This window comes from Ostrinia furnacalis, unplaced genomic scaffold (assembly GCF_004193835.3).
Source record: "Ostrinia furnacalis isolate ACB-3 unplaced genomic scaffold, ASM419383v2 OfSCF1486, whole genome shotgun sequence".
Lineage (NCBI taxonomy): Eukaryota > Metazoa > Arthropoda > Insecta > Lepidoptera > Crambidae > Ostrinia > Ostrinia furnacalis.
The window spans coordinates 53,120-68,890 of NW_021131725.1; the positions used below are offsets into that span (position 1 = coordinate 53,120).

The following is a 15,771-nucleotide window of genomic DNA, read 5'->3' on the forward strand; positions in this document are numbered from 1 at the left end:
CCAAATTTTAATACTTAAGTCGCAAAGTTTTCTATTCAAGTTACAGAAATCCCCTGGCCATCCTAAATACAATAAAGCAGAAGAACCTACCTATATTCAAGATACTACATTGGTATACTTCTGTTCCAGTGGTGGTGACGTCGGCCCCAGCCAACGAGGCCGAGCTTCAGCTGTACCGCGTGATGCAGCGCGCCAGTTTACTAGCCTACTACGACACGCTGCTCGAAATGGGTAAGTTTATTTCTTAAACTAAACTAACACCCACATTACAGTGAGGTCTCACATTGCACGTGGACGCATAGGCTCCCAAAAACGTATTCATAGACAATACTTTGAGTGGCGGAGTGACACAGAGCTCTACGTGCGTTCGACTTGGCATAGCGTTGCTGCTTCATTTAAGCAAGCATCGTTTGTGAATAAGGGTGTAAAACTGTTTAGCTAGGTAAAGTAAGGTCCAATAAGTTCGCACACGACCTTTACATGGGAATTTTCCATGGTGGGTCTACGAGCGATCCGTTAGATCAATTGATTATCTCATCAGTTAGCTACTTACGCATATTGTTTACGTGAATTTGAAGTATTATGCTTCGTAACCTACAGTATAAAAATCTTTGCCAGGAGATCTCCGTAACTCCACGCAACTTATCTTTTTTACGAATCTCATCCATAGCCCAAATTGCCTTTCATAGGTACAGAATCTGGCATAAGAACTGGAATCCCTAATCAAATCGTGATCACGCGAAACCATCTTGTAGGAACGCCAGAAAAAACGCTTTCTCATCGCTCGGGATGTCCAAAAAACACATTTCCATACGTACAGTCTACCACAATAAGAATCTTATAATCTTTTTCATATCTCAACGGTCACAAAGCCGAAGAAAGTAATCTTCCTCTTGTCGCTAACTGTACTAATAAAAAGCCCGCGCGAGCAAACGTCATGCAAATGTCTTTTTTTAATGTTTTACTTTTAATTCCTTCAATTACCGTCGTGGATGGAAGGGTTTGGCCGGGCCGCGCGTCTTTTGTTTTTTTTCTCTCGGCCCCTTCGCAAAATGGTCACGTTGGATATTAGCATATTCGCCTAAATTATAATCGAGTGTGTATCTGTATTTTTTCTAAGCATCACACGTTTTTGTGGTGAACAATGATAAACCTGCCTTGCAAGATAGTTTTGCATATTAATATGATGGGATTAGGTTTTTTCTAGCTTGAGAAAGTTAGGTTTGAAAGCAAAGAAAGAGACTAACGAGTTTTTATCATTTACTTATTAACGAGTATTTACATCGCATTTGAATTAGGTATCTTTGTAATGGAAGAAAATAATGAGGTATCATTGTGTGATGAATACGAAATAAGTATTTTGAGGAAAAGAGTCGTGCAATTAATCTTATTATTGCTGTCTCGTTAGTAGTTAAAATTGTCTAGTAACTGGGCGTTATAGTTAGTTATACTCCAAAAACTTTATCATTTTGAGTAATGGTTCCTATTAACGTCCGAGTATGATAGACAATAATTAGTTAATTGCTTTTTTTAGGTGGGGACGACGTCCAACAGCTGTGTGACGCCGGCGAGGAGGAGTTCTTGGAGATCATGGCTCTAGTGGGCATGGCCTCCAAGCCGCTCCACGTCAGGCGCCTCCAGAAAGCCCTTCAGGAGTGGGTCAACAACCCCGCTCTCTTTCAAATACCCATCGTTCCCAACCTCTGCCCCGCAGAAAACCCCTTCATCCAGTGCAACCAAAGATTACTCAACATTCCTCCTTCAATACCCAACGTTTTACCCAGAACTGTAGCGTCACCAGATAATAATAGGCCAATGTACAGTCCATCTCCTGGGGCTCCAGAGAACAGCTGCGGTTCGAACGCGTCAGGTCCCAACGCAAGTCCAGTCCACCAAACGAATACCTTCACCAAAATTGTCTTACCAACTTCTCCCGCGCCTGCTACTCCTATAACCACTACAGCATCCAGGTCCTTCTCCCCTCAAAGTGCGTGTCCACCAGCGTCTGCAGGCTCTAGTCCCAGCTCCGTCACATCCCCAGTGCAGCTAACGCCAGTTTTATTAGACGTTCATGTACAGAAGTTGGCGGGTGCGGCCGAAAAGTTGAGCAAACATTTGCCCCAACTGGAACCCAAGCCACAGAACACAAAAAAGAAGATGTGCAAAGACCTGGAGCTGGTGATGATGATGCCGGAGTCGGATCCAAGGCGAATGGAGGAGATCAGGAAGTACGCGGCGATATACGGCAGATTCGACTGCAAGAGGAAGCCAGAGAAACCTTTGACGCTTCACGAGGTACGATTACTTGTGTTCATTCATAAAATAAAGTTATTTTTAATGATGTAAGTCTGAATAAACCACGGATACTCTCGGCGCACTTAAGGGACTCTTATCTAGGTATAAATAAGACGTCAATATGTAGGTGACAATTTATTGCTTGACACAGGTTGTCAATGGTTCTCAAAGGTTGTCAAAGGTTCACAGATGTCAAAACACTCCAGGTATATAAAGCCAGGGAAAAAAATCTGGACACCGCGGTACAGCTTTACGCGTCTCAAAGTACAGTGACATCTCTCGGCAAATAATACAAACAAGTTTCATGGAAGGTTTATACAAGTCAATAATGATGATTTATTGTGCTTGGCGATGCGTGGTTGGGTTCTAACTTTTTGCGTAGAGTTCGAGTTAGGGTAGACCGGGGACAATAGTACCATTTTTTGGAAATTATTCAATATTGAGAAATCTAATGAAATGTAACTTATTCTGTTAGGATGCTGTAAAAACTAGACTCTTAAGCTACAAATTTAAGCATGCAGAGTTGAACTATTATTTCGAATACTTAATGAAAAACGAATTTGAACTGTACGATGTCTCATGTTACAATTGACCCCTACAACGGGTCAATTGTACCAATAATATATGAGGCAATAAAAGTAGTTATGTTTATCTTATCATCACCTTTATTGGTATTCTGTTCTCTTAATCTCCTACAATCATCAGTCTTTATTAATTGAGATCGAAAATATTTAGGAACAAGTATGAAAAATCAACACTTAAGTTTAAAAACAACACAATAACTTTTCTTCCATAAAAACGAATAAACTAACTGTTTCTACATAATATGCCATCTATTTGGCTCGGATATTGCTNGAACATGAATGTAAAAAAAAAAAACCTAATTATGCATTATAATATATTTTTCGTATAACATTAATGTGATTTAAAAAAATATTAAAAATACAGAGAGTACATTTTTGTTAACGTTTATTATTTATATTTTATAATTTATTTTATTCTATTTTTGTGTATAATTAAAGTAAACATGATAGTTTAAAGTTAAGTTATACATACTTATGGCACATTAAGTTGAAATAATTAACATTAAGTTGAAAATGTAAGATTAAAAATAAACCTAATATATCCATCCACATACATATTTTTTAAAATAACTTGTTACTATGTTTGTCATGCTTTAGGTCGTTAAGTAAAAAGTTGTGTCACAGTGTAGTTTGTCGATCGGAGGTTCTGTCGTGCAATCGTTTGTCGAGCCTAAGTAATGTCGCGCTAGGGTTTGTCGCGCCAAAGTACTGTCGTGCTTTCGTTTGTCGCCCCATCGTTCTGTCGCGCTAACGTTCGTCGAGCTAATGTGCAGTCGCGCCATAGATTGTCGGCATAACGTACTGTCGCCACTACGTTTGTAGCACCTTTGTTTGTCGCAACTATGATATACACTCCTGACCCGTGGTACTATTGTACCCGGTCTCCCCTAACTATTTATAGTCCTGATAGAAATACGTTTGAAATCATAATTAAAATTGATAATCTAAGAAAAAAGTGCAGGTACTTAGGTTTAGTCGAAGCATGATATCTTCCCATTTATCACTTGAATTCTAATGTTGTATTTTATTTGAAAAGTGTGCAAATTATGTTTAAGATAAATTTTTTTGTGATTCAACATGGGCCGATTTCCAATTTGATTTATTTTGAAAAATGACAATAATTCATTTCTATTGCTGTTATTTCCTATTATTTCTGTAAAGTTACATATTATACTTGGATTTAAACATTTATTTTCTGCAAATACTTGCTTTTATAAGGCGGTTTTACTCGGAAATAAAAATAATAATGGGCCAGTGCTTGAGAGAAGCAGCGCAAGAAACTCAGTCACTAGGACAAAAACCTGGAAAAGGGTAGAATAAACGCGTTTCGAATGTGGACGTTTTGACAAACATAAGTAGTGTTTGACGTCCACCCAAAAGGTGGACCGACGACATCATAAAGGTAGCGGGAAGGCGCTGGACGCAGGTTGCTCCCAACCGGGTAACATGGAAAGCATTGGGGGAGGCCTATGTTCAGCAGTGGACGTCCTATGGCTGAGATAATGATGATGATGAAAGGAGATCACGTTTCGGCAAAACAGGACATACCTACCTTCATTATTGAATCCCCCATTCTTCTAACCTTCACTGGTTGGGTTTCTCACGAACAACATGGCTACACGGGAGATGCAGCGGTGGGAATAGTCGCGTTAAAGCCTCGCTGAGTAAAACTCGTAAAACTAATTTATTTAGGCAAGTAGGCTTTTAAAAAGCACTTTTACACGTCCCAGTATTAACCCTACCACTGCTTCAGAAATGGGCCAGTGCTGAGAAGAAGCAGCGCATGAAACTCAGCCACTATTCAAATCAATCAAAATCAAAATTGTCTTTATTTGTTTAGACTAATTAAATTAGTACTTACAAATCGTCAAATGCTCTTAAGGGGCCTATACATGTCTCATTCTTTTTTTGTCCTGCCAGCGCTTCGAGACAAAATTTTGGCAAGAGTTCTGAGAAGAAGCGCCGCATCAAACTCAGTCACCACTGTTTGCCGGTTTAAAAATATAAATATAAATTGTCAAGTCCACATCAATCTAGTTGTCGAGAGTTTGTTCCGGCGTTTCTTCTTAGCACTTGCCATATGTTTGTCTCGAAGCGCTGGTAGGGCCCAAAAGATAAGGAGACATGTAAAGTACCTTTTTTTTATATTTGACTTTCATAAGTGCCAGTTTTGGTCTAAACTGAATAAATATTTTTGATTTTGATTTCCTTTCAGGTGATGGTGAACGAGGCGGCGGCGCAAATCTGCCGCTGCGTGCCGGCGCTGCTGACGCGGCGCGACGAGCTGTTCCCGCTGGCCCGGCAACTCGTGCGCAGGGCTGGCCTGCACTACTCGAAACACGGGTCAGTATCAAGGGCGTAGCCTTCGCCATATCTGACGTATTAATTAATGTTTTTTTTGAAGATTATTGTATTGCACAGATTACTATAGTCACGTTAGCCCGTCGTACTAAGCTAAATATACCTGCGTTCCTCGGATCTCGAGTCGGCCAGTCCGACCCCTTCACCGTTCTGCTATCATGGCTATGAGTTCCGTAGTTTTGGAGCCTAGGTAGGTATTCATAAAGCCATTGTATTCATTAGGCAACATTTGTTGATAAACTGTTTATGACTTGTGTGAAACAAGTTTACCATGTTTATGGTAACCTGTGTTTACAGGTCTCTGAAACTTGGCCGTCCACACTTGCTCTCCACTCATAGCGGGGAGCACGGCGTCATGTATCATAAACAATGTTTCATCACCTATGTTTATGTACTGTTTATAAACTGTTTACAGAGATGATGAAACATTATGAAACATTGTTTATGAACAGTTTATAAACAGTGTTTATCAATAAATGTTGCCTAGTGAATACATGGCTGTACACATAAACGAACAATCAAATTTAGTATCAGGGGCGTAGCCTTCGCCGTATCGGCCGTATCAATAGGGCCGGAATACAGGGGCTCCTGTGCTATAGTTTTTGTAATTAGACTGAGTAGGCATCTACCTAGAGAAGTTCTATAAAATTTTGCCATTACTTTTTTTGGATGAAAAGGGCACCTTGATATAATAACTTTTTCAGATAGGGCCCCTAACAAATGATACAGGAAGGACTAATCTAAGGTACGCTTCGCCACTGGTCAGTAAATAAATATAAACTAGCTGACCCGGCGAACTTTGTACCGCCTATGTTCAACAGATAATGTAGGATTAATAAGGATGAAAGAATTTTCAAAATCGGTCCAGTAGTTTCAAACTTATTAAACTAGTAATACTTATTATTGTAGAATAAATAGCCTCATACATAAATGTTTGAATTTATTGTTATTGTCTACAATTGATTTTGCATCACATAACTAAGAGCGTTTTCTTTATAACCATACTATTAACATGAATTTACGCGTTAATAACAGTTTTTTGTTGAAGTCATTAAAAGGCAAAATTATTTTATACGCACTTGGTAATTAAACCCAAAACTTCCAAGTCAGTAATTCTCTAACCATGCGTTAATATTTTTAACACAGTAATAATATTTATTTGTAACCTTTCAACAGGTAACGATAGATCTAATACGAGTATACTTCCATTAATTAAAAACCTTTCTCCATTCAAAACACGTCACGAAACTCCCCCAAAAATAAATGTCCATTTAATCTAGTAATGAAACCTTCCCCTATAGTAAACGCTCCTTTAATCGAAGGAGGTAAGCAATAGCGTTATGAACGCGCCCTCATCCCTCCGCGACCCTCCCTGCAGAATCTAAAATGGAGGCCAGTTCATAACCTCTACAATCTAGACTACGTTTCGCGTCGAGTGAAAATTTATTCCAGAAAATTTTCGCAAACGATGTGCGTAGATTTTCGCGACAAAATCATCGTTGAAACGTTTCGCGTGTTACAAAACGTTTTTCGAAGTAGATAGAGTGTGGTATAAAGCTATATTTGAACGAATTTGTGAATTATAACCATGGCGAGGGCCCAGTTCAAGCAAACCTACATCCATGGCATCAAAACGGAGCCTTTATGCCCGCAGATTCGCAAGTAAGTGTTAGCCTAATGGAAAAGAAGTACCTATTTTTATAGACTTCAGTGTTTTTTGTAGATTCTCCCAACTCACAAACAAAAGGTTTGTTTGTTTCCAAACCTACTGAAATTTTATTTTGCGTGGTTTAGGTCCTTTTTCATGTTAAAATCCAATATCATTTTAATCCTTTTAAATGAATATTAATATCTCTCTAGAACAATATCTCTGGAATATTTAAATGTTATTGCCACAATTGCTCATATCAGTAAGTAGGATGTTTTCACTATTTCGTTTCATCCAAGAAGTTCAAAAATTAGAGGGATTGAGTGTTTCGCTCAGCAATAGGCAAAATATTGTGTGAACCATTTTGCTAGAGGTGGCGTACCGGTAATTTATTATTCAGCTTTCAGCTAAAAATGTTCAAGTTTTATTCATATAGTAGTGAAAGCTACTATTTAGGAAAAAAAATCTAAACTGAAATGTTATCGCCCAGATTATTTCACAGCAAAAATAATAATATGGACCCTTCCTTTTATTTCTCGTAGTATTAAAGAGACCAAGTTTGTAATTTTGCGTGTTTCTTTTGAAAAGTAATCTCTGAAATTAAAGAATCGATTTTGAAAATTATTTAATCTGTAGAAAACTCCATTATGTGACATAAGGCTGTAAAAGAGTTTCCAATAATCCCTTGTCGTCTTAGCATAAAGATATTAGAAATCCTGCATAATTTTTGTAACAAATGGGGATGTTTCCTGGGTCAAAAAGCAAGAGTTTTAATTAGTCCGTCAGTTAACTTATCAAAAAATACTCTACACGTATTTTTCACTTTTTCAAACTAATGAAAATTTAAAGAGATAAAGCGCCCCAAAGTTCATAAGAAGAGGCCCGTGACGTCAACGCTTGCTTAAAAATGCCGCACGTTGTGACGTCGTGCGCAACTTCAACGCACCATAACTATGTAATTATTTGTTAGATTGACAAATAAAAATATACGTGTCCAATATTTTTTGATATTAAACATTACGGACTAAAAAAATTTTTTTAGGCAACTAGCCTATTATAATGTTTGTTTTCCAGGCTTCCCCCAACCGCGTCGACGGGCGAGGAACGTGAGCGAGACGAGGACGAGACGCCTGCGAAGCGCGCGCGCCAGGTCTCCACACACATAGACCTCACTGACTAGCTAGCTGCCTGTGGGACCTTGGACCTGGCTAGAAATTAGGCTAGCTAGGACCTAACAGATAATGACTAGAACTAGCTGCTTGATGGGTTCTTGAACCTAGCTCAAACTAGGACCTTGCTAGGATTCGGTAGATGGGACAGGACTTAGTAGATGAGTCTCAACTGGGACGACTAGTACTAGCTGCTTGATGGGACCTTGAACTTTAGCAAATGGGACTCCACACACATAGACTTCACTGACTAGAGCTAGCTGCCTGTGGGGTCTTGGGCATGGCTAGAAATTAGGCTAGCTAGGACCTAACAGATAATTACTAGAACTAGCTGCTTGATGGGATCTTGAACCTAGCTCAAACTAGGACCTTGCTAGGACTTGGTAGATGGGACAGGACTTAGTACATGGTTCTCAACTGGGACGACTAGAACTAGCTGCTTGATGGGACCTTGGACTTTAGTAGATGGGACTCCACACACATAGACCTCACTGACTAGTTAGCTGCCTGTGGGGCCTTGGACCTGGCTAGAAATTAGGCTAGCTAGGACCTAACAGATAATTACTAGAACTAGCTGCTTGATGGGATCTTGAACCTAGCTCAAACTAGGACTTTGCTAGGACTAGGTTTCAACTGGGATGGCTAGAACTAGCTGCTTGATGTAGCTGCTAGTTGCTTAGTAGATGGGACTCCACACTCACAGACTTCACTGGCTAGACCTAGCTAGAACCAAGGGCTTTGTAGATGAGACAGTAGTAGATGGAACTCACACCTAACTGACTAAAAGTGCTGCCTGACGGGACCTAGCTAGGACTTCGTAGATGGGACAGTACTTAGTAGATGGGACTCAACTGGGATGGCTAAAACTAGCTGCTTGATGGGACCTTGGACTTTAGTAGATGGGACTCCACACACATAGACCTCACTGACTAGTTAGCTGCCTGTGGGGTCTTGGGCCTGGCTAGAAATTAGGCTAGCTAGGACCTAACAGATAATGACTAGAACTAGCTGCTTGATAGGATCTTGAATCTAGCTCAAACTAGGACCTTGCTAGGACTCGGTAGATGGGACAGGACTTAGTAGATGGGTCTCAACTGGGACGACTAGTACTAGCTGCTTGATGGGACCTTGAACTTTAGCAAATGGGACTCCACACACATAGACTTCACTGACTAGTGCTAGCTGCCTGTGGGGCCTTGGACCTGGCTAGAAATTAGGCTAGCTAGGACCTAACAGATAATTACTAGAACTAGCTGCTTGATGGGATCTTGAACCTAGCTCAAACTAAGACCTTGCTAGGATTCGGTAGATGGGACAGGACTTAGTAGATGGGTCTCAACTGGGACGACTAGAACTAGTTGCTTGATGGGACCTTGGACTTTAGTAGATGGGACTCCACACACATAGACTTCAATGACTAAAGTTGCCTGTGGGGCCTTGGACCTGGCTAGGAATTAGGCTAGCTAGGACCTAACAGATAATGACTAGAACTAGCTGCTTGATGGGATCTTGAACCTAGCTCAAACTAGGACTTTGCTAGGACTAGGTCTCAACTGGGCTGCTTGATGTAGCTGCTAGCTGCTTAGTAGATGGGACTCCACACTCACAGACTTCACTGGCTAGACCTAGCTAGAACCAAGGGCTTTGTAGATGAGACAGTAGTAGATGGAACTCACACCTAACTGACTAAAAGTGCTGCCTGACGGGACCTAGCTAGGACTTCGTAGATGGGACAGTACTTAGTAGATGGGACTCAACTGGGATGGCTAAAACTAGCTGCTTGATGGGACCTTGGACTTTAGTAGATGGGACTCCACACACATAGACCTCACTGACTAGCTAGCTGCCTGTGGGACCTTGGGCATGGCTAGAAATTAGGCTAGCTAGGACCTAACAGATAATTACTAGAACTAGCTGCTTGATGGGATCTTGAACCTAGCTCAAACTAGGACTTTGCTAGGACTCGGTAGATGGGACAGGACTTAGTACATGGTTCTCAACTGGGACGACTAGATCTATCTGCTTGATAGGACCTTGGACTTTAGTAGATGGGACTCCACACACATAGACCTCACTGACTAGTTAGCTGCCTGTGGGGCCTTGGACCTGGCTAGAAATTAGGCTAGCTAGGACCTAACAGATAATTACTAGAACTAGCTGCTTGATGGGTTCTTGAACCTAGCTCAAACTAGGACTTTGCTAGGACTAGGTCTCAACTGGGATGGCTAGAACTAGCTACTTGATGTAGCTGCTAGCTGCTTAGTAGATGGGACTCCACACTCACAGACTTCACTGGCTAGACCTAGCTAGAACCAAGGGCTTTGTAGATGAGACAGTAGTAGATGGAACTCACACCTAACTGACTAAAAGTGCTGCCTGACGGGACCTAGCTAGGACTTCGTAGATGGGACAGTACTTAGTAGATGGGACTCAACTGGGATGGCTAAAACTAGCTGCTTGATGGGACCTTGGACTTTAGTAGATGGGACTCCACACACATAGACCTCACTGACTAGCTAGCTGCCTGTGGGACCTTGGGCATGGCTAGAAATTAGGCTAGCTAGGACCTAACAGATAATTACTAGAACTAGCTGCTTGATGGGATCTTGAACCTAGCTCAAACTAGGACCTTGCTAGGATTCGGTAGATGGGACAGGACTTAGTAGATAGGTCTCAACTGGGATGACTAGAACTAGCTGCTTGATGGGACCTTGAACTTTAGTAGATGGGACTCCACACAAATAGAACTCACTGACTAGAGCTAGCTGCCTGTGGGACCTTGGGCCTAGCTAGAACTTAGGCTAGCCAGGACTTTGACTTTGCAGCAACCTGATGGGACATGGCTAAGACTTAGGACCTTGCTAGGACTCGGTAGATGGGACAGGTCTTAGTAGTTGGGAGTTCACTGGGACCTAGAAATCTGGCTAGGATTTTGTTGGAAACTTAGGTCCTAGCTTGAACTGGTCGGGACCTAGGGATCGGGGTTCAATAGGTTCTGGTTGGGATTTAAATAAGTCTTTACTGGGGTGATTTCCTATCATGTGTTTTGTAATCTTCTCGATGCATCGTGATGTTATGATAAATCATTTTTTTATAAACTCCCTTGCTTTTAAAGTCGATGTAAATGTAGACTAATGTAAAATACTGTCTTATTGGACTGCATTTTTTATTGGAATATTCATTTAGCCTGATTGATTAAATCGGTGGTGTTAACTCATATTTTGGCCTCTTGATTTGTAATGAAGAAAAAGTAGTTTAGAACTTTACTGACGACCACCTGTCAAATTGTGATATTAATTCTTGAGAGATTTTAATATTTTAGCAGTTAATTCAAATACTCAATCGGTCGATTACTAAAAACATGATAAACATTAACAAATGGGCATAGGATTTTACTAACACGATAATTTTAGTTTAAATAATAATGTTATTGGAATGGAAATTCTAACTAGATACAAAAAACCTCATGTAAATAAAAATGGACCTAAAACTGACCCTTGGAGAACCCCAGGGAGATTTAGTTTATTGTAAATGATGTATTATACAAAATTATATTAAAATGCATAATTCTAAGGGATATTAACAAGCTAAATGCATGGTCTCATATTATTTTCCTTCTTTTCGGTTGCACCATAGAGGTAAGCATGATCTACTTTATCTAAAGCCTTTTTTAAAACTTTTTATGTTTAATTTAATTGTAGGTAGATAAATTATTTGCTTTGAACTAACAGGAATGAAAACGAGTATTTATTGGTGAGTAGCTATGCTAATTCTTATTATATTTTTGCATGTGTAGCTACTGTAAATAGATAAATTTATGTTTCTGTATATAATGGTTATAAAAACCCAACATCAATTTTTTTTATAAACTATCTTTTCATATTCTTATAATGATATATTATTTTTTTGACTTTATTGGACCAACTATCAGAATTTACCAATTTTCCGAAATTGGTTGCAAATAAATAGCTATCTTACCAAAGATATGCTTAGTTTTGAACGTTTTATACGACCTTATTAAAATAATGTATGTTCCTATTTTATTAATTTAATCCTATAAGACAACAAGGTTTCTAGAACAATTAGTTAATGTTGATCTAACAGCTGAAAGTCCTATTATTAGCTATTGATTGTGGAATCAACTAAAGAAAGTATACAATCGATCGAATCGAGTGCGAGTATAGAATCAAGCAGTCCAAAAGGAAGTTAACTAATGAAATAGGACCATCAGAGGTGGAATTGTGTAAAGCAATCGTAATCATTTGACAGTTCAGAACGTACGATAAAGTCAGTTAAAAAAGCGTTTGACAGAATAATCGTACGTTATAAACTGTCAAATGATTACGATTGCTTTACACAATTCCACCTCAGAAACTCCATGTATTTTACTGTATGATGATTGATGATGATACTAACAGTGATACGACTAGTATTAACAGTGATGATGTGTGTTAGGAAGGCGACGAAGCGGCGGGTGCTCGCGTCAGCCCCGACGCCGCGCGAAGCAACTCTAACCATAGGTATACTATCCTTATCCTCACTAATATGTTATTTGTAAAAATTGTACATGATAGTAGTGTTATTGAGACTTGAAATTTAAAATGTGTGATTATGAATCATCTTTTATTTTTTTTAAACTTTGAATCTGTTTCTTGAGATTAACTCTATAATATTGTTGGTTTTAACAACTAAATTATTCAAAATATTATTATGTCATATTGTATCTAAATAAGTAAGATTTGCTCCTAGATCACCTAATCTTCATTGATTGGGATCGATTGCTGTAGCAAGAACTTCAAAACTGTTAAATTATTTTACATCAAAAACATATAAGCACTTTTGCAATATGTCCAATAATTTCAAATCTGTTAAACAATCTTATTTGATTTTTAAACTTATTGCATGTGTCTAAGATTCTAATTAGAATGTTTGAAGTTGCAGCTGGTGGGGCGTGAAAGCCGAGAGCGATGATGCAGACTCCAGGTGTTCGTACTCCAGCACCAGCACTCCTCCTCTTGTGAGTATCTACCTACAATTTGTCTCTATTGTTCTATCTACCTATACTCATCCGAGGTACCGGGACTATTTCCACCGCTGCACCTCCTGAGTAATCAGGATCTACAGCTTGATCACCAATAAAAACCCAACCAGTGAAGGTCAAGTTTGTCCCGGAGGAAAGTCAAACTGTCACTGGACCCGCAACGAAATTAAGCAGAAGATCTATGAGGGCCTTCAATGATTGGTTTAGAGAGATGAGAGAAGTCTTGACAGCTTGGGGGCAGGCCTACTGATTGGCCTAAACTGCTACCTCCATAATACTAAAATACACGTGGATTGCGGTACAAGAAATAAAATTTTTAAGGACTATTTTTCATTATGAACCAGAGGCTTTTTACCAAAGCCGCAAGATAAATATTAAGTGTGCTGATCAAGGTTTAGAAATCTTCTTAACTTGAAGTTCGGCACCACCTAGCTTTGATAGCAGCGATACAAGCGTGTATTTGGATTCTAGAAGCCCTTCTTTTCATTATTTTGGTGCTTAAAGGACTTCATAAAGGTCTGTTTGCAGAAAATAAGACTTTCAACTTTAATTTTCAGGACACCGAAGAGTCTCGGCCGCAGGTGGTGGCGGCGCGTGGAGACAGCATCATTGCCGTCGCCAACCCCGCGCTGCAGCCGCCGCACCCCGCGCGCAACCACTCCAACTGACTACCGCCCCCGCCCCGCCGCCCGTCCCCCTCGCCTTCCCCATCCCCCTCTCTTACTTTAGTGGACCAGGATATGCCGCTGCAACTTACTACCATTCAAAATCGAATAGACCATCCTTTAGTGCTCCGGGATATGCCGCTCGAACTCACTACCGCTAAAAAACAAAATGACCATCTTTTAGTGTTCCCGAATATGCCGCTAGAACTCACCACCACTGATCGAAGGACTCAACCTGTAGCGGACCGAGATTCAAGTTCTTGCCCCGCGGACGAAGATATGCCGCTTCAACTCACTACCACTAATCGAAGTACTAAAGCTCTTACTGAAAACGCTGATAAGGATAACTGACAGACGCTGCAAGATTCCGAACCCCGCGTGAAATCACTCCAACTGACTGTTGCCCCCGCCCCGCTGCCCCTCCCTTCCCTGTCCCCTTCTCCCTCCCTCTCCCTATCCCGCTCCCTTTCTTTATTTCACCAGGATATGCCACTTTAACTCACCACGACTGATCGAATTACTAAAGCTCTAACTGAAAACGCTGATAACTGACAGACGCTGCAAGATCCCGCCGCACCCTGCGTGATGCCACTCCAACTGACAATCCCCTTCCTCTCCCCTTCTCCCTCACTTTCTTTATTGCACCAGGTATGCAGCTTCAACTCACCACCAGTAACCGAAGTACCTACTCAAACTCTAAGTGGAAACGCTGATAACTGACAGACGCTGTAAGAATCTACACCCCGCGTTTATCCACTCCAACTGACTGTTGTCCCCACCCCGTCGCCCCTTCCCCTCCCTTCCCTCTCTTTTACCCCTGACCATTAGGACATGACAGACATCCAACTCACCACCATTGATCTAACAGCCCAACCCATAACTGACCAAGATACACCAAAAACTGTTTCATAGAAAAACCCACTACCCATTTGAAATTGATGACCTCGTCGAGTGCCGAAAAATACGAATGTTTACATTTTGTGTGCATATAAATCCTAATCAATCCACTTCCCTGGCAGTTTTTATGTTCAAATATTTTTAACGCATCATAATAATATTAATCTAAATTTTCTACAATAACCATTATAATGTTAAAATGGTGAAATTATCATTATTCTCCTAATTATAGTTTAAGTAAGGGACAAATTGCAAAGAATAATGTTTTACACAAAGTGTACAAAAACTATGCATTCCACCAAAAAGGACAAAATTATTTTTAAGTGTGTAAATATATTTTATATTCTGTAAATGTTTTATACTTACTTTTAACATTTTAATCTAGGTAGGGGTACAGTCAGAGAGAGATATATTTTATTAATTAGAAAATGATGTAAAAGGGACGTGGCATAACTACAGAATGCAGTTTAGCCTGTATCCAAGAAAACTTGTGGAATAGACCAGCCATGTCGTCACTTTACGCCAACTGTTGTATATTTTTTTTACTGATGGGCCTGGTTGGGTTTTCAGGGCTAGACTTTGTGTCTTTTTAGAGTCTTTTGGCTAATGGCGTCAACTACAGAATTCTCCACTAAAATTGAAGAAGAATTTCTTTTTGACTGTACCACATTTTAAAAGCCATATCATGCCTTGTAGTCATTATTATTTTGACAACTTTAGACCGCTTTTATTATTTTATTTAAAAGGTTTTTAAATGTAGACTAATAAGTGAAAGGTTGTGTTTCTTATACAGGGTGTTAGGTAAATGGGTATATGAGCCGACACTAGGCCATGTTAACATGGTCATATAAATGGTATGGTGAAGTCAGAAAATTGATATCTTCATTTTAATTATTTTATTTTTCATACAAATCGGATTTTATAAAATTTATTTTGTATGAAAATTGAAAAAATTAAAATTATGATATCAAATTTCTGACTTCACCATACCATTTATATGCCCATGTTAACATGGGCTAGTGTCGGCTCATATACCCATTTACCTAACACCCTGTACAATGTTTTTGGTTGTTTTAGGATTGTCAATATAAAAGAGTATTAACATCTTTCT

The 15,771-nt window shown here is 39.8% G+C and overlaps 1 protein-coding gene across 3 annotated transcripts in view; it reads left to right on the forward strand.

The window, feature by feature from the left end:
* Positions 1–14,715, forward strand: part of nab (NGFI-A-binding protein homolog) — a 38,929-nt gene extending 24,214 nt beyond the window's left edge. Inside the window, exons 2-8 of one of the 3 annotated variants that reach the window (XM_028304724.1) lie at positions 130–231; positions 1,535–2,295; positions 5,095–5,222; positions 7,963–8,038; positions 12,513–12,577; positions 12,993–13,074; positions 13,656–14,715. In XM_028304724.1, coding sequence (XP_028160525.1) covers positions 130–231; positions 1,535–2,295; positions 5,095–5,222; positions 7,963–8,038; positions 12,513–12,577; positions 12,993–13,074; positions 13,656–13,766 — 1,325 coding nt within the window. In that variant the 3' untranslated portion in view covers positions 13,767–14,715. The remainder of the gene's footprint in view (positions 1–129; positions 232–1,534; positions 2,296–5,094; positions 5,223–7,962; positions 8,039–12,512; positions 12,578–12,992; positions 13,075–13,655) is intronic. The other 2 variants (XM_028304725.1, XM_028304727.1) reach the window with 2 other exon arrangements.
* The last annotated feature ends 1,056 nt before the right edge of the window (positions 14,716–15,771 follow it).